Source organism: Staurois parvus, unplaced genomic scaffold (assembly GCF_062004578.1).
Source record: "Staurois parvus isolate SC_StPar_1 unplaced genomic scaffold, SC_StPar_1.0 ptg000423l, whole genome shotgun sequence".
NCBI lineage: Eukaryota > Metazoa > Chordata > Amphibia > Anura > Ranidae > Staurois > Staurois parvus.
This window is the reverse complement of record NW_028318219.1, coordinates 2,969,980-2,992,515: the sequence shown is the minus strand read 5'-3', so window position 1 is coordinate 2,992,515 and position 22,536 is coordinate 2,969,980. Positions and strand designations below refer to the sequence as shown.

At 40.7% G+C, this 22,536-nt stretch overlaps 1 protein-coding gene across 3 annotated transcripts in view; it reads left to right on the top strand.

Annotated features, from left to right (window-relative positions):
- Positions 1–22,536, top strand: part of GRIK5 (glutamate ionotropic receptor kainate type subunit 5) — a 535,332-nt gene that overhangs the window by 419,206 nt on the left and 93,590 nt on the right. For all 3 annotated transcript variants that reach the window (XM_089687354.1, XM_089687353.1, XM_089687352.1), the window contains 3 exons: positions 3,805–3,909; positions 4,887–4,994; positions 8,030–8,233. In XM_089687354.1, coding sequence (XP_089543480.1) covers positions 3,805–3,909; positions 4,887–4,994; positions 8,030–8,233 — 417 coding nt within the window. The remainder of the gene's footprint in view (positions 1–3,804; positions 3,910–4,886; positions 4,995–8,029; positions 8,234–22,536) is intronic.

Below are 22,536 nucleotides of genomic sequence, written 5' to 3'. Positions count from 1 at the left end.
TATCACTTTTGCCTCCCCACCTCCCTTTGATTGAAATTAATAAGGATTGCTTTAGACCAGCCTTTCTCAACCAGAGTTCCATGGAACCCTAGGGCTTCTCTAGAGGCTGCTAGGGGTTCCTTGAGAAATGAGTAATCTGCCTCTTAGATAAGTAACCACTTGGGCCAGTGATCTTTTTAGATATACTCTTCCTACCACTCTATCCCCCACAGCTATCTCCTCCTGTACCACTATCCCCTCCCTCCTAGATTGTAAGCTCGAAAGAGCAGGGCACTCAATCCCCTCATGTTTTGCATTGTATTGGTATTGTTCTGTCACATGTTCTGTCCCCCTTTGTAATGTACAGCGCTGAGCGAACTATTGGCGCTTTATAAATACTGTATAATAATAATAATATATACAGAGTAAGCATTCTTCCTATTGACCACCAATGTGAGGAACATTCTGTCCCCTGGCCACTAATGTAAAGAGCATTCTTCCCATTGACCAGCAGAGTAATGGGACTCATCTTCCAGTAAACACCAACTTAAAGGTACCCTTCTCCTATTGACTCCCAATCTAAGGCAGTCTGTCTGCATTGACCATTTATATAAGGGAGGATTTCACTGATTGCTGATGTAAGAGGGCACAGTTCAATTGACTTAGTCTTCACGCCAACATGCCATGAGCTGTAGATACGGTAATTCATTGTTATCTGGGGTTCCCCATGACCTGAAAGTAATTTTAAGGGCTCCTCCTAAAATAAAAAGAATGAGAAAAGCTCATATAGACACAGAAAAATGACCCCATCTGGATTATTTGTACTGGAATAGACCCATCAGACGCCAAATGCCTGCAACTACATCCTTTATTGTAAAGTGACAGGCAGATGCACAGTTTTGACCAGCTGTCTTCTCCTCCTAGTTTCCAGCATGAAAGTTTTAGCTGGCACTCTGAACATCTGCCAGGTCCAGGGCTTCAAGGTTGCTTTGTGGATGATGTGGTTCTGGGGCAGCCATTTCAATTAATTACATACAACAGCTTTGCTTTGCAGTGCTACACCATGGTTGTGCTTTACTGCTCCTTCTAACAATGTAAGTCTTTGAGTTGGATGACTCTTAGAAAATGATCCGCTCCCTGTGTAACTGAAGTCTTATCTCTGCAGTTACAGTTAGGCAAAAGTGTTATATTATTATATTTCAGAAAGGTTTTATTGTCGCTAACCTTTTCTGCCTTTAGTGGCTAATGTATAAATCTCTGCATTTAATGAAATAATAAAACATATGGTATGTAAAAATCAGTAATTACTTTATTCAGTAACTGTAATAACAAAATTACCTTTGCAGTGGGGCTTCCGCTCATTGCAATGGTTAAATGTTCATTTTGTCTAGAGGGATTGAAATAAGTGCAAACCTCTATCTAATTATTTGCTTCCATGATACCTGGCACTTTCCTGTGCTCTCCAGCGTTCTCAAAGTATGGGCAGGCCCTCACCAATCTCATATACTGTACAATGCAGGACTGATGATCTTGCACAGTATGTGATGATGTCATAAAGCCTGAAACAAGCTGAGCAGCAAAGCAGCTTCAGGGAACCAGTCTTGCAGCTAGGGGAAATCCTCAGAGCAAGGAATAAGATAAGTATTAATGCTTATTTCTCTGCCCCTACTGACTTCGATGGGGCTTTATATCCCATATACACTATATTGCCAAAAGTATTGGGACACTCCCCCAAATCGTTGGATTCAGGTGTTCCAATCACCTCCATGACCACAGGTGTATAAAATCAAGCACCTAGGCATGCCGACCGCTTCTACAAACATTTGTGAAAGGATGGATCGCTCTCAGGAGCTAAGTGAATTCAAGCGTGGTCCCGTGATAGGTTGCCAACTGTGCAACAAGTCCATCCGTGACATTTCCTGGCTACTAAATATTCCACAGTCAACTGTTAGAGGTATTATAACAAAGTTAAAGCAACTGGGTACAACAGCAACTCAGCCACGAAGTGGTAGGCCACGTAAAATAACAGAGCGGGGTCAGCAAATGCTGAACCACACAGTGCGCAGAAGTCACCAACTGTTTGCAGAGTCAATAGCTACAGACCTCCAAACATCATGTGGCTTTCAGATTAGCACAACAACAGTGCATAGAGAGCTTCATGGAATGGGTTTCCATGGCCGAGCAGCTGCATCCAAGCCTTACATCACCAAGTACAATGCAAAGCATCGGATGCCGTAGCGTAAAGCACACTGCCACTGGACTCTAGAGCAGTGGAGGCATGTTCTCTGGAGTGACAAATGATGCTTCTCAGTCCAGCAATCTGATGGATGTGTCTTGTTTTGGTGGTTGCTAGGAGAACAGTACTTGCCTGACTGCATTGTGCTAAATGTAAAGTTTGGTGGAGGGTGGATTATGGTGTGGGGTTGTTTTTCAGGGGTTGTACTTGGCCCCCTAGTTCCAGTGATGGAAACTCCTAAGGCATCAGCATACCAGGACATTTTGGACAATTTCATGCTCCCAACTTTGTGGGAAGAGTTTAGGGATGGCCCCTTCCTGCTCCAACATGACTGCACACCAGTGCACAAAGCAAGGTCCATAAAGACATGGATGAGCGAGTTTGGGGTGGAGGAACTTGAGTCCTGACCTCAGCCTGATAGAACACCTTTTGGATAAATTAGAGTGGAGACTGCGAGCCAGGCCTTCTCCCCCGACATCAGTGCCTGACCTCACAAATGTGCTTCTGGAAGAATGGTCAAACCTTCCCATAGACACCCTCCTAAACCTTGTGGACGGCCTTCCCAGAAATGTTGAAACTGTTATAGCTGCAAAGGGCGGGGCCAACTCGATATTGAACCCTACGGACTAAGACTGGGATGTCATTAAAGTTTATGTGCGTGGAAAGGCAGGCCGACCAATACTTTTGGCAATTATAGTAAGGCCCTTGAGGGTTAGGGACTGATGTGAATGTACAATATATATGTAAAGCGCTGTGTAAATTGGCGGCGCTATATAAGTACATGAAATAAATAAATAAATAATAGTGTACATTGTATCAACAACAGAACAAGCTTGTGTCAGTGTAAATTATACTGATTTTAATTAGTACAAAAGAAGGAAAGGAGACATGTCTGTATCTCCTCCCATGTGACTACCCGGGAAAGGGAGTGAGTCACATGCTCCCAAAACACGGAATTACTGGGTATTTTTCTTTGCTCAAAGAATCTAAATGAAGTGGTATGGCAGCAAGGGGAAAGTGAGGTTAAAGCCCAAATCTAGGAAAAGTACAGATCCACCCTTGCAGTAGGGCTGTTCTCACACTGCAAGGGTTAAATCCTTGTCTATATCTAGGGACAGCTAAACCAATTTTATTAATCTGATTCTCCACTCCTCCTGTATGATCTGGCAGTGCAGTGTTCCGTAGCATTCTCCTGTCCATTGCAGTGACCCTGCATCAGTCTTGATTTTGTTAGGGGGCAAGCGACCACTAAAATATAGGGGAGATGAGGCTGCCAGTACAATAAAGTCTGCAGGACTGGTGGATCAGCTAAGTAAAACATTTTTTTCCAGTCCTATAGACCTAAACGAGTACTCAATCTTTCCAGTGTGGGGGCAGCCCCACTGCAATGGAGAAATATTTACTGTACTGGAGCTTTAAGTTGCTGCCATTAAGGTGAACTTCCATTAAGGTGAGCATTTCTCTACATAGATAAAACATAGGTTCACTTTAAATGATCTCCAGAGCTTAATCACCGGCACAGTACTATTCATCGCTTCTTAATTTGAAATGTTTTCTTCCATCATTCTTCTTCTTTTACTATCTATCAGGTAGAGTACGATGGACTGACTGGACGGGTAGAGTTTAACAGCAAAGGTCAGAGGACAAATTACACCCTGCGTATCTTGGAGAAGGCTGGAGATGGTCACCGAGAGGTAAATGACATAGTCTATGGACAATCTAGGGACAACTACACTCACCAGTCAGCAGTTTTTGAAATACCCAGACCAACCGGTCTGGCACCAACAACACTGCCAGATTCAATGTCCCTTAAATCCCCTTTCTTCCCCATTCTGATGCTGGGTTTGAACTTCAGAAAGTCATCTTCACCACATTTAGAAGCCTAAATGCATTGAGTTGCTGCCATGTGATTGGCTGATTAGCAATTTCTATTACCTAGAAATTGAACAGGTGTACTTAATAAAGTGGCCGGTGAGTGTATAAAAGCTATTCAGTGTATTTATAATTTTTTTGATGAGCGTGCAAAGAAACTGGAGAACTTTTAAGAAGCCCTAAAAAATTTTTTTTTAAAGTCCAAAGTCCATGAAGACAGTACATTTTAAATCTTATCATTTTTAACCAACAAGCCACCAATATATTCAACTTTTATAGATTAGGGAAGGCTTTGCAGTTTGGTTTCTGGCAATTCAGGTTTTTATAGCTGTCTCCACTGGGGAGGTTTCTTTTGACTTCCTATTTCCAGGACAAGGAATAAAGGAAACTCCCCAGTGGAGACAGTAGTAAAATTTTGACCAAGGATCTAATCATTCCATAGTATATCAAAAATTATATAAATAAGCAAGAGTTACACTCTAGTCAGACATGAAATTTTGTATAAAATAGATGCAACCCATCTGCTTAGTGGCCTCCTTGCTTACTAAATCCATACACTTGTCATTATCACAGTTTCTAAATGGCCATGGCTGAATGAATCCCATGTACCATCCTCTATAGGCCTCAGAGAGGAAGGTTGCATAGAACACAGTCAGCTGATGAAAAGCTACATTCTTCTCAGAAGTACCAAAAATCTGCCCAACTGCACTGGATCATACAGAACTTTAGCAAAATTTCCTGAATGATAATACCAGTTCATTAACTGATGTTGCTTGTTCCATTTCTTCTTCCTTCACAGGTTGGAGTTTGGTATTCAAACCGCACCTTGGCAATGAATGCCACCAGCCTGGACATCAACGTGTCAGACACTCTAGAGAACAAAACTCTGGTGGTCACCACAATTCTGGTGCGTTCTTTTAAAGCAAACCTTGTAAATTCACCTAAACTTGTGATGTCTTTGACTTGTCAACTAAGTGTTTATCATCTGCAGCGATTTTTATGTGTCATAGCGAGCTTCCATATAAATATTTTACTGTCTCTGTAAATTTCCTCTGGTTGTTCTAGATGTTATCTTTTCACTACCAACAGTATAAAAGAAGTTTATGGAATCGGGTCTGACAGGCTAATTTTCCAGTGTATTTATTTTGGAGTTTTTTTATCTCTCAGGAGTGTTATTTGTTCTTATGTCCCTTCTTCTGATGGTAATCACAAATTTCTGGTCTTCTTTTGACTGTTGGTACTCAAATGGCAAGACTGAGCACTTCATGGCTTTTAGGCTTACACCTTCTTCCTAAAGAGGACCTTGCTTAAAAATGTGAGGTCTGTCTATCTTGTTGATCCTCATCCCCCATGCTAAAAAGTAAACTAAAAAAAAAAAATAGAAGAAAAAAGTGAAAGAAAAACCACTCAACTTTCCACCCCACTTTTTAAAGTAATCACGCAAGGGTGACAACACTGAGTCTTCTCTCAGGAATCTGTGAAAGTTGAGGATCCCTGAAATCATGGGAAGATGCTCCTGCACAGTGCTGAATTGATTTCTCAAGGGGAGTGGGCACCTCAACATTCCCAGAAACTCATTAAAGGTCCATTGCCCATTCAAAATTGCTTGTGAGGTTCTCTTCTAATCTGTTTTTTTCTTTAATACATGGAGAAGGAGAGGGGGTCTACATGATAAGAGGACCAAGAATTTTGATGCTCAAACCCAGCCAAATCTTTACTTTTGCATAGAATGGTGAAGGGTTAAAATTTACATTTTCTTGCTGTCTTGGTGTCCCCATCAAGGGAAATTTACAGTGCATCCTGTTTATTTTCCTACTCAGGAAAAAGAAACAAGTTCACTAGACTGGCTACCACCTCGGTTGTACATACTTGCATTCCCTAGCTAGCCTCAGCCCTGCGAAATACCCAGTACTCCAGAATATGGGAAGCATGGGACCCTCTACCATCATACTGTATATCAATGAGTGCCAGTGTGGCCAATGATTTGTGAGGGTCAGAGTAAGGTCCTTAGTCCTGTGTAGGCTTTGCTCTGAATGTTTAAAATGACAGTCTCATTCTAACTAGTGCCGTAACACAGCCTGCCAGAAAGCATAAAGGTAATAGGAAGATTATTTATTATTGAAGTATCACATCCACACATCCTTGCTTTCTCTTCTATTTTAGTGAATATAATAAAGTTTTATTACTTATAACTATATCGATGTATGAACCTAACTGAAATAAATGTACCAAGCCCTTTGAGTCATATATTTATAGAGCAGTGATAATCTTTTTAGCGTTTAACTATGCTCTTGAAACACATTAGCTTAATTTGAAAAATCTTATCAATGTGCATTACCTTGTTTCTTTGTATAGATGGCAAATATATGTGCATAAGAGCTATCATACAGTATTTGCTTAGTACAAATACAAGGTTTTGCTCTAAATCTTTTGCTGCTAACCGTAATAAATTGCTGCCAGGCAGGGTCTGTCTCTGCTGTGTAGGATGGCATAAAATAACAATGCTCCTGGTAGCCAGAGCCAATGTGATCTACGTCAAGGGAGGTCAGCGGCAGTGTTTCCTTTTTTCTTTTTGACTTTTCAAGGGAATGTCCAAGTAATATTAACATTGAATATTTGAAGCAAGAAGCCCCACTTAAGCTCCCTGTAAACAACTGTGAGATCTCTGTTCCTCTGTGGTGATATTACTTGGATTCCAAGGGGCAAGTATTAGTGGTTTTTTTTTTTGGAGAACTGTTGTATTCCATTATGGTATAACAATAATTTTTCCAGAATATGATGCTGAAAGTAAATCTAAAATTACAACTCTTGGTTTTAAAAACATGGGTGCACCACAAGGAAAGGTTGTGGTAGAGATGTCCCACATAAACAGGGCATTCCTATTTTCCTGAAAAACCCTATAAACCTATCTCCAGTTATCCAGTTATTTTTAGTTTGTATAGAGTGGAGAAGTGTTTTGTTTCTATCAGGTCTTTATTTCCCCATGATCCTGTTAGGGATATTTTGCCTCACTGGCTATCTTCTAAAGTCAGAGGTGTAACTAGATCCTTCAGGGCCCTGGTGCCACAAACAATGAAAGGCCCCTCTGACCCCCAGCTGAGGCCATCTGATGGTGCCGATCCCACTGATCCTGAGGCCCTTTACTGCCATCATGGGGCCCTTTATTATGGTCCTGCAGCAGGACTCTTTCACATTTTCTGCAGTGGTCCTCCTTCCTGCCATCTTGGGGCCCTCTTATGGTGGCGGAACACCAAGGGCCCAGATGCAAGTGCGACCTTTGGAATCCTGGTAGTTCTGCCACTGCTTAAAGTATTAATGTTTATGTAAATAATCTGGTTTCTGGGCAGGCGGCTTCTACACCTCTGAGGATGTCCACGGTCTCCTTGGCTAGTAGTGTGATGTAACAAAAATGGAATTTGAAGATCCACACCACTGTTAAATGGGCCAGATACAATTTTATTCTAATAAAAGTCAGTGAGGCAATTCAAACAATTTTTGGATTGTCCCCCTAACTTTTATTGAAACACCATTGTAGCTGGCCCTTTTAGCCATGCTGGTTATGCACTTTAGTTTCCATTTCTGTTACAAGAAGTGAGGGAGTGATGGGAGGTGCTCCCAGTGCCCCAGGACAGGAAGGCACAAAAAACATTTATGACACTTCCTTTTGGAAAGCAAATAGAGATTTCCCCAATAGAAGCACAGACAGCAATGAATTTCTGCTCTAATCAATCTTTCGCTCTGCCAAAAATATGGCTGGATTCGGGCTTTAACCACAACAGTCACACTCCATAATCCACCCCTGAACTTGCTCATGACCCTTAAACTTGCTAATGAACTTACTAAATGCAGTCACATCCCTGTTTCCCCTAACGTAAAAGTGGGTTTAATTTCATGTTATCCCTTTCACCTCTTCCTCACTGATTTTCCATCGCCTTTCTTCAGGAGAATCCATACATGATGCGTAAACCGAATTTCCGTTCTTTATCCGGCAATGACCAGTATGAGGGCTTCTGTGCTGAGATGTTGATGGAGTTAGCTGCTCTTCTGAGGTTCAACTACAAGATAAAACTTGTGGAGGATGGACTGTATGGAGCCCCAGAGCCCAACGGATCTTGGACAGGGATGGTGGGAGAGCTGATAAACCGGGTAGGTGGTGACAACTGATTCAATTTTGGCAGTTGTATTCTTGTATTTGCTCACTAAGAATAAAATGTTGACTTGGTCAGTGAGGCCAGGAGTCTGAAGAATAACTGCTTAAAAGACAACAACATGGATAAGAATCCATACAAGGATAAAATATACAATAAACTCTTAGTTGGCTTATTCATTCCTTCAAAAGCCATACAATGATGTTGTGTTAATTCAACCAGTGTGTGTGATGTCCGACATGTACAGTATCTATACTGAGATATCACCCACAGCTAAAATCAGGCTTTCAGTGTCTACTATGTAGGCTGGTAGGTGGGAGGGGGAGGTCCTTATATGGGTTTAAAAGAGGTTGAGAGCCCAGAGAAAGCATGGTAGTGAATGATGTGCAATAGCAGTCCAATGGGCAATCAGAAGGCTGGCAATGATTATGGCGTCTTCCAAACTGCAGGCCAGGAAACCTTGTTATGCAATCCAGCTTCTAGCACAGCAGGGGCTGGTGGATCAAAATATTAAGTCCATTACATTCCAAATCGTTTTGCAGGTAAAACTATTTCTGGGTTTGTTTTAAATGTAAGTAATAGAAAAAGCAATGATTTTTAAATTATACCAATTCAAAAGAACCATGGGATGTCACTTTTCATCAGCTGAGAATTGTCCCACCTACGGCTAACATATTTGATTGGCTGCTCTGGGTTGCTGCCACAATATTAGGCATTTGTTATGTTAAACCGCTGTGCTAGTTGCTGTTTTCATATATTTGCAGGTGTGTGCTTATGTAAAAAAGTGACCAATTCAGACTGAACCTATCATTTTGACCTAAATGGGCAAAGCACAAGGTTCTCTTGATTGCCCACTTCCACTGCTACTTATCTTCTCTGTGCTTGTCTGCTGCCCCTTCTTCCCATCACCCAATATGTACAACAAGGCATATGTTGGTGGAGGTATATATTGAAAACCTCTTCCCTACACTTCATTTATATACTGTATATGGGATTATTCTATCTGTCCTTTCATCTTTCTAGTCCCTTTGCATGGGTTGACAGTCTAAAACTTGGACATTGACTAGGATAGATTATACGTGTTAAGTTATTTTGGATACCTTGATTTAATGATCATTCTGATTATTCTTTCCCCAAAACACGTATGCATTGATAGATGAACATCTACTCTTTGCAAATGCAGATGAAAGTGATGGAGTAAAATATAAAACACATGCAATATATCAATGACTGCTGTAGGGAATTCATACTGAATCAGGAATGGGTGCATTGAAACAGTGTTGTCCCTTAATGGGAAAATGATGAAATGTTGAAGTTTCTAGACCCCTGGTGCCCAATCTGCAGCCCTTTTTCATTTTTTGGTGCAGCCCTTGGGGCCCTTGAAGACACTAATCTCTGTTTCCTATTGCCCTATTATAGTAGTGATTTTCTAGAAGCCTAATGTAATATGTCTCCAGTCTTTGGCTATCTCCTGAAGCATGTCCCCAGTCTCCAACAACTCTGATAGCATGTTCACATTCTCTCTTGCATCATGTCCTCAATCTCTGACCATGTCTTGTGTTATGTCCACAGTGTCTGATCATGTCCTGTATAATGTCCACATTCTCTAACTATCTCTTGGATCATGCCCATAGCCTTTTACTTCATCCTGTTGTGTGTCTGCTATCTCTAGGAATGAATATTCACTGATTTTTTTTGCGCAGCCCTGTTGGTGGATGCACTTGAGATCCCCTATATCAAGAAATTTGACCATCACTAGTCTACACTAGACTATTTATGAATATAATATAATATCTTATACATTTATATTTTCTTATACATTTTAATTTGTTTATTTGTGTAATTCTCTTTATGGTATCTTTAAATTTCAGCACTGAGCAAAGCAGATGAATGCATAAAAAAAATACATACAGATAAAGTATGTCAGCTTTTTTTACCTGACAAAAGATTTATATTTCTGGTTATCTAGTTCTGTCATGCAGAGCAAAAGACATGATTTTTCTCTGCTGTAGTTTGGTAACATTTTCAGGCCTTTTCTCTCCCCCAGCCTTTGACTGGACAAGGAAAGGAGAAGCGGCACACTGATAAGCTTAGCTCTCTCTCATGCCAGGTTCACACCTATCAGTTTGTTTGATCTGTTTCTGCAGTGCTTTTTCCGGTGCGTTTTGCATTTTTCACATGCATTTTTTTTGTATTTTGATGTGTTTTGTTTTTTGTTTTCCAACTTGTTGCTGGGCAGATTCAAATGCAAAATGCATCAAAAACGCATAAAAACCACACCACATGCTTTTCTGCAGCATCTCCACTGAAGTGTATAAAACCAAAAATGCAACGTTTTGCATTTAAAAAACTCCCTGACCCTTTCCAAAAAACGCACTGGGTGAAAACACAGAGATGTGAACCTGTCCCATGGGAAATCATGTTAAATGGACTGCTGTGTGTTTCTGCAAAACGCAACGGAAAACGCAGAGGTGTGAACCTAGATTCACTGTGCTGACTACTCCTACCAGCATGCTCCTTGCACTACGCACAACTAATTAGCTCTGTGTGTTGCATTTCCCTCCCCACATGCAAGAGGCTGATACTTAGTTATATTCAGGTACTTACACTGCATGTATTTACAATAAAAAATTAAAAATACATATTTTATATCTGCTGGAGTCCAGCTTTAAGTGCACATTTTTTTTCATTAGTAAAGTAAGTAAGTAAGTAAGTAAGTAAAGGGGGCAGTTGCCAGCTGTGACCCATTGGGAGTTTTCCCTTCACTTCCTATCCCATAAACAAAGTAGTTGTCACCAGAACTATTGTATCCATTGGAAGATTTTCCCTGTATTCCAGTTCTGGTTGGGATTTTGTAACTCTAAGTGATAAAAGTCACCAGAAAAAATAGAGAAGGCGAATCTCCCTAAAGGGGCACAGGCAGCAATATAAACCCGACAGGTGTTCTAATCCCTCTTTGCTCTATCCAAAACTAAAAATTAAAGTTTTGCCTTTTATTTATACGTTAAGGCATTGAGACTTTTGTTACAGTGAGGAACAGAAGTATTTGAACACCCTGCGATTTTGCAAGTTCTCCCACTTAGAAATCATGGAGGGGTCTGAAATTCACATTGTAGGTGCATTCCCACTCTGAGAGACAGAATTTAAAAAAAAATTCAGGAAATCACATTGTATGATTTTTAAAGAATTTATTTGTCTTGCACTGCTGAACATAAGTATTTGAACACCTGAGAAAATCAGTGTTAATATTTGGTACAGAAGCCTTTGTTTGCAATTACAGACGTCAAACGCTTCCTGTAGTTCTTGACCAGGTTGGCACACACTGCAACAGGGATTCTGGCCCACTCCTCCACACAGATCTCCTCTAGATCTGTCAGGTTTCGGGGCTGTCGCTGAGCAACACGGAGTTTCAGCTCCCTCCAAAGATATTCTATTGGATTTAGGTCTGGAGACTGGCTAGGCCACTCCAGAACCTTGATATGCTTCTTACGGAGCCATTCCTTGGTTATCCTGGCTGTGTGCTTCGAGTCGTTGTCATGTTGGAAGACCCAGCCACGACCCATCTTCAATGCTCTGACTGAGGGAAGGAGGTTGTTGCTCAAAATCTCACAATAAATGGCCCCATTCATCCTCTCCTTAATACAGTGCAGTCATCCTGTCCCCTTCGCAGAAAAGCACCCCCAAAGCATGATGTTACCACCCACATGCTTCACAGTAGGGATGGTGTTCTTGGGATGCAACTCATCCTTCTTTTTCCTCCAAACACGACGACTGAAGTTTAGACCAAAAAGTTCTACTTTGGTCTCATCTGATCACATGACTTTCTCCCATGCCTCCTCTGGATCATCCAGATGGTCATTGGCAACCTTCAGACAGGCCTGGACATGTGATGACTTGAGCAGGGGAACCTTCCGTGCAATGCATGATTTGAAACCATGACGGCGTAGTGTTCTACCAACAGTGACCTTTGAAACTGCGGTCCCAGCTCTCTTCATGTCATTGACCAGCTCCTCCCTTGTAGTTCTGGGCTGATTTCTCACCTTTCTTATCATCAGTGATACCCCACGAGGTGAGATCTTGCATGGAGCCCCAGTCCGAGGGAGACTGACAGTCGTCTTTAGCCTCTTCCATTTTCTAACAATTGCTCCAACAGTTGATCTATTTTCACCAAGCTGCTTGGCAATTGCCCCGTAGCCCTTTCCAGCCTTGTGGAGGTCCACAATTTTGTCTCTGGTGTCTTTTGACAGCTCTTTGGTCTTGCCCATGGTGGTAGTTGGCGTCTGACTGACTGTGGGGTGGACAGGTGTCTTTAAAGAGCTCAGGCACGTGCTACTAAGTTAGATTAATCAGTGGAGTAGAGGTGGACTTTTTAAAGGCACAGTAACAGGTCTTTAAGAGCCAGAATTCTTGCTGTTTCTTAGGTGTTCAAATACTTATGTTCAGCAGTGCAAGACAAATAAATTCTTTAAAAATCATACAATGTGATTTCCTGAAATTTTTTTTTTAATTCTGTCTCTCAGAGTGGGAATGCACCTACAATGTGAATTTCAGACCCCTCCATGATTTGTAAGTGGGAGAACTTGCAAAATCGCAGGGTGTTCAAATACTTCTGTTCCTCACTGTATATGGCCCCTGCCTAAGCATATGTCTGTATTACTCTGTTCAGAAGGATGATTAGTTTTTAACAGCCAATCAGGTTTTACCTTTCCGCACTCCAATGGGAAACTAATTATGCGTGATTTCTGATTATTTGTTAAGGGTAAATGCACTTTGTATATTGCCATTTGCCTTAAAGGTCATTTCCATCTGACTTCAGGCCCTTTAATTTGCCATTACACTCTCGCTCTCCTAATGTGTTGGCAGCCATGCGATGTTGGCGTGTTTAATCATGCAGTCAGTGATATGTGCATAAGGTCGGTAATTATTGATGATAACGAGCAGAGATTACATGAAGCTGTTCAGGCGGTGGAAATATTACTGGCGGAACCCGTGAGAATTATATATTCAGCATGTCTGTGCCAGTGTATCAGATTCCTTCCTGTTGGGAGGCAGCAAACAGAGACGAGCCTCAGGAGAGATAATACAGGTTAATAGGGTCAGAAATACAATTCTTAACAGTCTTTGGTCTTTGAGTTTTGGGTGAGTGTAGGCTTTGTCTGAAAGGGGAAGGAATTGGCCACATTGAGCTGCAATTAGGGCAGGCTGAGCATAGTTTAAGTTCATTAGCACTAAATTTGTACAATTTAAAGTAACCCTGATGTTAGGTTTACAGAAGTACAAAAGAACTATCCTGGAAAGAAAACGGCTTCATAAATATTAGTTCATTGGCAATTTTGATAACATTTCACACTGTAGCAAACATCTCAACACCAATCCAATTCTACTCCTCTGGCTGGTCAAACACCAGGTCCCCTTGTGGCCACTATGGGTCTTCCCGATGACCCCTACTTCACTAATATGTCTTACAGTGCCTTGGGGTCTGCAGACAGAAATGGAACAGCAAAAGGTAGGACGTTTTGTCCCCTATGTAATTTTAATAAACTTTTGGTGAAAAAAAAAAGTCAAAAGTTACACCCAAGCACTTAAAAAACCCACCAGAAATTTATTTTGAGCCCTTCCTGTCCTGCCATCACATACACGTTGCCTATGTATGAAAACATCATGCATGCTACATATGTTACATATTGGCACACATGTCAAAGTGAAAGCATTAATTCTAGGGCCATTGTTCACAGTAACTCTAAACTGATGACCCAGAGGGGCTTTTACAGCATCCAAAGAACAGAGGTATACCGCTCAGGCAAACATTAGAGATCAATCTACAACAGGGGCAGGCTCTGGCTCGCCACCACACACGATACAACAGGAAGAAGGGTCAGCCACACACCGGAGGATTGATTAATATAGTGTACATTTTTGTTGTTTTCTATGTTATGATTAAGCACGAGATCGTGTGAAATGCGTTAACAGGTCCTGTATTCATGTCCTGGTGTTTTGTGTGTCCTATGGATCAATAAATATACACTATATTCATCAATCCTCCGGTGTGCGGCTGACCCTTCTTCCTGCTTTTACAGCATCACCAATGGCAAATTTATACTACTGAAGTTCATCATCTTTTTACCAGCACTTGAAATTTTAAAGCTTGACATGTTTGGTATCTACTTACATGGCACAACCTCTTATTTTATAAATCAGCAAAAATTTGGTAAAATATTATGCTTGTGTGCCCTACAATATTTTTTACTGAGAATTTGCTCCTGTTAAACTGGTGCACAAATATTATGTGACATTATATAATTGGAACTGCTGTAATTTTTTTTCACATTTAAAAAAAAAATACTTTTACCGCTTTTATGGCTTTCAAAAACGATTTAATTGTTGGAGGTTTTAAGCAAGCTTCAGGCCTACAGTTACTTTTTAAATACATAAGCAAAAGAATGCAAAAACAGCTCTGGCAGTGAATTGTTTAACCTCTTGCTGACCGCTCACAGTACTTTTACTGCGGGAGGGGCAGCATGAACAGGTACAATTATCAGATACAGCGGATCACAGTGCTCGGTACCTGGCCGCTATGAGCGGTTGGGGTATCATCTGATTGCTATGACTAATCTTAGCGATCACATGATAATAATATAAATAAACTTCCTTACAGTTGTAATCTATGATTGGCCCACAGCAATCACATGGTACCTGGCTACCTGCACCATGTTTTTAGCTGTAGCCAATCACAGATCACAACTGTAAGCAAGCTGTTCATGAATGTTACCCCATTCTTGACAGCTAACACTACTGCTTATACAGTGATCATCACTGTATAAGCAATAACAGTGTAAAAAAAACCCATGATCATCTCCCCCAGAGTAGTACAGTATCACTATGGTGACACTGCACTACTATGATGGAAGTATGTAAAAAAAAAATAGTAAAAAAAACCTGTTTAAAATTAAATACAAAATGATCTATTATTTTTTTTTACATACTCTCACCAGTCAGTGTCCTTGATCACCGCCACCCCAGTCATATGATGATGCTATACTGCACCTGTAAAAGTATTTAAAAAAAAGTGAAAATTTCTCAATTTTCAAAAAAATTGTGACAAAAAATAACAACTTTAAAAAAACTTGCCATACCTCTTACTAAATACCTTGGGCTGTTTACTTCCAAAAAGGGGTAATTTGGGAGGTATATGTACTGTTTTGGCATTAGGACCTCACGAAATGAGATAGACCATCACCACCACACCAGTCATATGATGAATCTGATGCTATACTGCATTTGTAAAAGTATTTAAAAAAATGTGAAAAAAATGTTTTAATTTCTCAATTTTCAAAAAAAATTGTGACCAAAAATTACAACTTTAAAAAACTTGCCATGCCTCTTACTAAATACCTTGCGCTGTTTACTTCCAAAAAGGGGTAATTTGAGAGGTATATGTACTTATAAATGTAAATAATAACAGTGCAGCGCTCAAAATGAATTAAAGGCAGTATAAAGTCTATGCGATATCTGCGGTGTTGTCTGGATTTGATGAAAACTTCCAGAATTTTACTGCTTCAAATAATAGTACTCACCAGAAACGCATGGATTATGCGGATGTAGAAATAATCATCGCAGATGTCAGATCCATCGAAGACCAAGTGGTGGGCATCCCTCTCACGGTGGGTCATCAAAGACTCCAAATCACAGGAGGCAAATACAGGCTTTACACTGGCATTTCAATTGAACGCCATTAGCCATATCGGGGTCGTAGCAGGGGGGAGACCTCCTCATGGTGCATCCTGGTGCAGCTCTGACACCTTCAACTTCTCCCCGGATGATGGTGACGTTCAGTCCAGAGATCACACTTCCCCGATCAGTCCTGTGGATCCGGCACTCCGATCCTGCCTGTTGCTCTCAGGCTGACCAATGTCAGTGTGATATGTACTGTTCTGGCATTAGGGCCTCAAGAAATGAGATACGCCATCAGTACATCAGGATTTATCAATTTTCAAATATATATATACCCTAGTTTGCAGACTTTAACTTTAAAACATACTAAATAATATACACTGATCTGGGTAATTTTTTTACCATAGAAATGTAGCAGAATACATTTTGGCCTAAATCTATAAAAAAAGATTATTTATTTGCAAAACTTTATAACAGTAGCTAAGAAAACTTTTATTTTTTAAAACATTTTTGTTATTTTTTCGTTTATGTAGCAAAACATAGAAAACACTCTGGCGATTAAATACCACTAAAAGAATGCTTTATTTTTGAGAAAAAATTATGGAAATTTCATTTGGGTACAGTGTTGCATGACCAAGCAATAGCCAGTTAAAGTAGCACAGCGCTGAATAGCAATGCCCTGGTCATGAAGGGGGTGAAACCTTTCCTGTCAGGGGAGGGACACATCCTCCACCTTTCCTAGCCCTAGAGCTGTATAGATTTTCAGTTTTAAAGAAGTAGCCAAAAAGTGAACAGGCATTTCTGTCTTGTCTAATTTCTCTGCAGTGGCACAGATGTGACCTGTATTAAATATTTATTTGAAACATATTTATTTCATAAACATGATGGAAAAATAATATAAATTACATGTTAATTTGTAAGTCTACTCTTCCGTTTTAGGTGTATGGGTACCTTTTTATAGGATTTAGTCCTCAGTTTCTGACCTTTCTCTTCAGTACTTGATACGTGCCTGGAAAACATGCACATAGGACTCTAATGAGTTAGTTTGTAGAATGAAGACATTCCCATGAAAACTAATAAATGTAGTTTATGAGTTTTGCTACATTTTAATCCACAGAGGTCAATACAAATAATAATAATTTTCAACCAAACTCACTACTAAGCAAGGTAATATATTCCGAGAACTTAGAGTAGATATAGGCAATGCACCAGCTGTAATGTAGGATAATTAAAGGGTTTGTACCGCAGTGGAAATGTCAATATAACTGCTCTGAGGACCTGCAAGGTTACAGCTAAAGGGAAACAAAAGTATTTTTTTCAGCGAGTACATAATTTGAATTATTATTATAACAATTACCTTAAAGTGATCTTTGACTTTCACATTTCTCCATCCTCGCTTTGCCATATTTACATAAGTCAATGGCTAACACGGAACAGTACTCTACTAATTCTATACTTACAACAAGAAATCCTTCATTTATACAAGTCTGGGGTAGATTTAAGAAGGGTAATACACTATAATGGCAAATGTTTGTGGATAACTGACCATTACACCTACAGTATATGAACTTTTTGGATATCCTTTTCCAAAACTGTGGGCTTAATGTGTTAGTAAACCCGGACCCTGCATTCACTATATCTGATCTCCCACAGTACACAGAACATGGAAATGCAATTATTTTAGTAAACATAAACTGCTAAATACCTTTTGTTATCAGCAGTTAGAACAGTCTTGTGATTTCTATCAGTGTCCGGCAGAGCACTGATTAAAGCTTGTAGGAGGAGTTTTCATTCTCCTGCGATTGTCCTTTGATTCTCTGTCTGGACAGTGCTGATTGGCCCTGTGCTGATCACATGAACTCTTCCAAGAAAAAAAAAACCTCTCTCACCAAACTGAGCATGTTGCAGCTTGCCCCAAGGCTATGGTCTATCAGCAGATGGATTGGGGACTGTGGAAGAAAGGGAGGATCAGAGAAGACAGGATCAAACCAATTTTTTACACAATGCAGAGGATTAACCCCTTAGGTTCCACAGTGAGTATAACTAACATGCTTTACTGCATATACAAACTGATTTTACTGTAAACAACAAGGTAAGTGAGCACTAAACTCAAAATAGTAAGATTAAAAACTTTACTGCTGTGGGTTTAGTAACACTTTAACATGAAGTTGGCCCTTCCTTTGCAGTTATAACAGCCTCCATTCTTCTGGGAAGACTTTCCACAAGATTTTGGAGGGTGTCTGTTAGAATCTGTGCTAATTTAACCAAAAGAACATTTGTGAGGTCAGGTACTGATGTTCGGTCAGAAGACCTGGCTTCCAATAGGTGTACCAGTTCAAGCCAAAGTTGTTCATTTAGGTTGAGGTCAGGGCTCTGGGCAGGGTACTTGTGTCTCTCCACACCAAATGGCATTGAACCATGCATTCCATAATTTGGAGGAGTGTCCATATAACTTTGGCCATATGGAGAACTTTTGCAAAGTTTTTATTGATGTCTATGACCCAGTTAAGGAAATCTTACCATGCTTCCTCTCCCTGTAATAGCAGAACAAAAAATGAGGGGTGATGTTGCAAGTACAATACAATACCTTAATGTAGTTTAAATCACCTTGACCTGCAGTTGTTATATCAGGCCCCATTAGCTAAGCTTTGTGCAAATGGCTGGGTCTACCCCTTTTTAGGGACATACACCAGGGTTGCCCACTCTCCCCCTTCCTATATGCCCTGGCTGCAGAATCCCTAGTGATCTCTATCAGGTCTAACCCCTCGGTGCAGGGATTACATCTGGGTCATTTGGTGGTGTGACCTAGGACTGTATGCCGATGATATGCTTCTTTACCTGGAAGATTCTGGCCCCTCACTACCAGCTGTCCTACAAATTTTACAGCAATCAGAGGAATACTCTTGCCTAAAAACCAACTGGGACAAGTCCTAGATTTCTGTCATCTAGGGAACAGGCATCTCTTCCCTTTGCTAGAGTAATCTTACTGCAATATTTAGGGGTATGCACCACCAGGTCACCCACTGATTATATGTCATTGGATAAAAAAACCTCTCTATGCCCAAAGAGATGGGCACCGATGGGGAGAATTAATCTGATTAAGATGGTTCTGCTACCCACAATTCTGTGCAACCTGTACCATTTATTTACCCTTGAAGTTCTTTAGGATTATGGATACTATTCTTAGAGCTTTTGATTGGGGCAATAGCAGACACAAACTACCCTGGCATGTCCTTAAAAATCCATTGATCCTAGGAAGAGCTGTATTACCACATTTTTGTATTACCCCGTGGCCCAGCATCTACTTATCCCATCATCTTAATTTCTACCATGTGGATAAGTCAAACAAATTAAGGTACCAGACTATAATTTGTGAACCCGCTACATATCCTACACTTCACCCCCTGCAGGTTGTCCTGCAAGGTGTACTAATATGACTCTTAACCATGCTAGCCTTCTGTACCATTATCAATGTGTCTTTGAAGTGGCCGTGTCTGAACTAAATCTCCCTAACCTGCATGCATTCACCCCTCTATGACACAACAAATATATACCTGAACTTATATACCTGAACTGGCATCCTTACCAAACTCTGTAGGCCTCTAACATTTGCACTAGAAGACAAATTCTCTTTTACATGTTGTTTTGTTATATCCAACTCTGACATACTGTAAGGACCCAATTTCCTAACACATATCCAGAGTTGTTGCCTGTGCCCCTGTTGGAAATTGTTTTTGGCGATGATCCCGAAAAACTAACCTATACATTTTATAATTTTCTCCTTACCCCCTTGGTTGCTAAAATTGCGTCAATAGGTGACAGATATAGAGGGGATGGAAGACAGAGAGTAGAATGAGGATCTCGACACCCGTAAGAAGGTCTTCCCTAAGTTGACGGACTGATTTACGCAATTATATATATTACATAGAACTTATCCGACCCCTGTCTTGGGTCGAATAAGTCCTGTTTTTTGTGGAAAAAGTAGGCATGGCAGCCCATTCAAATGAATGGGTTGCTGTACCCACTCAAACACGGGCCGCATGGCCCGCACAAGTGTGAACCAGGACAAATAACACAGGGTTCTGTACAGAGAGAACAATCTGTGGAGAAGAAACCAACTGATCTTTAGTAAAAAGCAGCACATATTACACACATTAACTCTTGTCAGGCACACTTTACCCCTTGATTACCCCACGATATTAACAGCTTCCCAGCCAGTGTCCTTACTACAGTGAAAGTATATAGTATTATCACTGATCACTATATTAGTGTCACTAATGATGTCAGTGTCAGTTAGTCTGTCTCCCACCCATTGTCAGTTAGTGCCAGATTGCCCACCGCTCTATCACAGTTTGTAGACACTTTCTCACAAACCAATCAATATACACATATTTTTTTTCAAGATTTTTGGTCTTTTTTTGTTTTTATTGTAAAAAATAAAAAAACCCAGTGGTGATTAATTACCACCAAAATAAAACTATTTGTGTGAAAAACTGATATACAGTTTTATTTCTTTGTTACATGACCAAACAATTACCAGTTAAAGTAGCTCTGTGCAAAATAACGAAAATGGTCTGGTCATGAAAGGGGTCAAACCTTCCGGAGCACAAGTGATTAAAGGGACTCAGCTAGATACCAAATATATTTGCACTGTGATTTAAGGATTTGAACAGTTTCAGGAGGGCAAGTTAAGCTAGTGTTTATGAATGCAGCAACAGTCCACTGCCAATAGACGGCAGGGTAAGATCCATTCATCTATGCTGTTTAGCATGGATGGGGTTATCACTGGAGAAATCTCTACATGTATGGCCAGCTCTAGTTGTTACAATAACTCTTCCAAACTGTTTAACAACAGCTGAGATAAGATATAAGCCAGACACAAAGTGCACTGATATCACTCTTCGACCTGCATTGTGAGATGGAGCAGTAACGCACAACAGGAGAAGGGAGCAAATTATTTAATGACCAAGAATGAAAGCAAGGTTGTGCTTGAAATATGTCCACCAGCAACCAACTCAAATTCATATTGTGTCATCTTTTTTTTAGTCAGCATCTTGAGTATTGTATGTAGCGTTGTATAAGGAGCCTGAGATGGTGAGGTGGTCTCTTGCAAAATTCCCATACGAGCACCCCGGGAGTTTCAGATATTGACTGCTAAGGTAATGACAGGGAACAGGTGTCAGGAAGCTGGACCTTTGAACTTGAATTTGGGAGTGTTGGTGTCAGGCAAGCAGAACTGCAGCGATAAGGTCACCTCAAATTCACCCAGAGCAGTTAAGAACAGAGGCGAGTCCGGTAACACCTGGGCAGGAAGGCACCAAATTACAAGCAGGATCAAGGTCAGAGGTAAACAGAGGTTGGCAACATGCAGGCAGCGAGGTACAGAATCAAAGGGCAAAATCTTGGTCAAAAGTCCAGGCCGGGGTCGGTAACACAAGTAGGCAGCAGACATAAACAACCAGGTGGCAGAGGCAGGTCGATGAAAGCCAACAGCCATCAGAGTCAATAACAGAGTCAAGCAGATTCAGGATCAGGGATATCGGAGAAACAAGCTGAAAGACCATCCAGCAATGATCCCATGCAGGCAACTAGACACAAGAATCTGTTGTGGACATGCTTGCGTGTGCATGCGCACACTTTTCGTGTGCACATGCCCATCCTTGTACACTTAGTTAGGATTCCCGAAAACATTTGCAAGTGTATTCACATGCACATGAAAAGTAGGTTCCTCCCACAGGAGGTTCCTGAAATTGAGACCTCCCTTTAACCAAACAGAGGTAATACTCCTCATTTCCTTTGGCATGTTGGTGGACTCACCTGCTATATGGACAAAAAAATAGTCACAGGTAACTATTTCTTTGAAAAATGTCTTAATGAATATTCAGCTTTACTGGAGGCACCCCTTTACGTTTGCCCCTAAATGCCTCCAATTCTGCCAGGCTTCAACCATTCTTACATTCCCTGCTTCACAGTTCGAATGCATTATAATTTTCGCCCCACCCCCCATGTTTTCCATTCTTGGCTGGCTTTTAAGCATTCCTGCAAGAATCCTCATTTTAATTAATATTTATTGCCGACCAAAACAGCAGCAATCCAGGGCATTCAAGAGAATCACCATCTCCGATTGATCAGAATTCCCGCCATTAATCACCTGCTAATGCCCCTACATTCTGGCATGGTGACAGCGAACAAGATTTTATTAATGAACACGCTGTGGGTGGAGGCAGAAGGCTCATCTGTCTGGCCTGGCAGTAGAGACTGGAAAGGCCTTGAGGCCTGCTGGTTGCAGCAATGTGAGGATTTGCTTGTTCTCGCCAGGAGACTTCAATGATGATGGCGATGATGATGGCACTGCAGGAAAAAACTGGCTGCTGTCTCTAATAAAAGATGACAGGGAGGGGGCTATCATTTCAGTCAGTGGTACACCTGGGTCATATAACTGATCCTTGGTAATTAATGCGGCTAACTTCAGGAGTGGTTAACTGGTCCTAAAAGAGTTATATAGCTTTGTATGAAAAGCAACTCCTCCTTATATTATGATAAAGGGACACAATTATCGTGATTATATATCACACTATATATATATATATATATATATATATATATATATATACACATACATACTTTTGC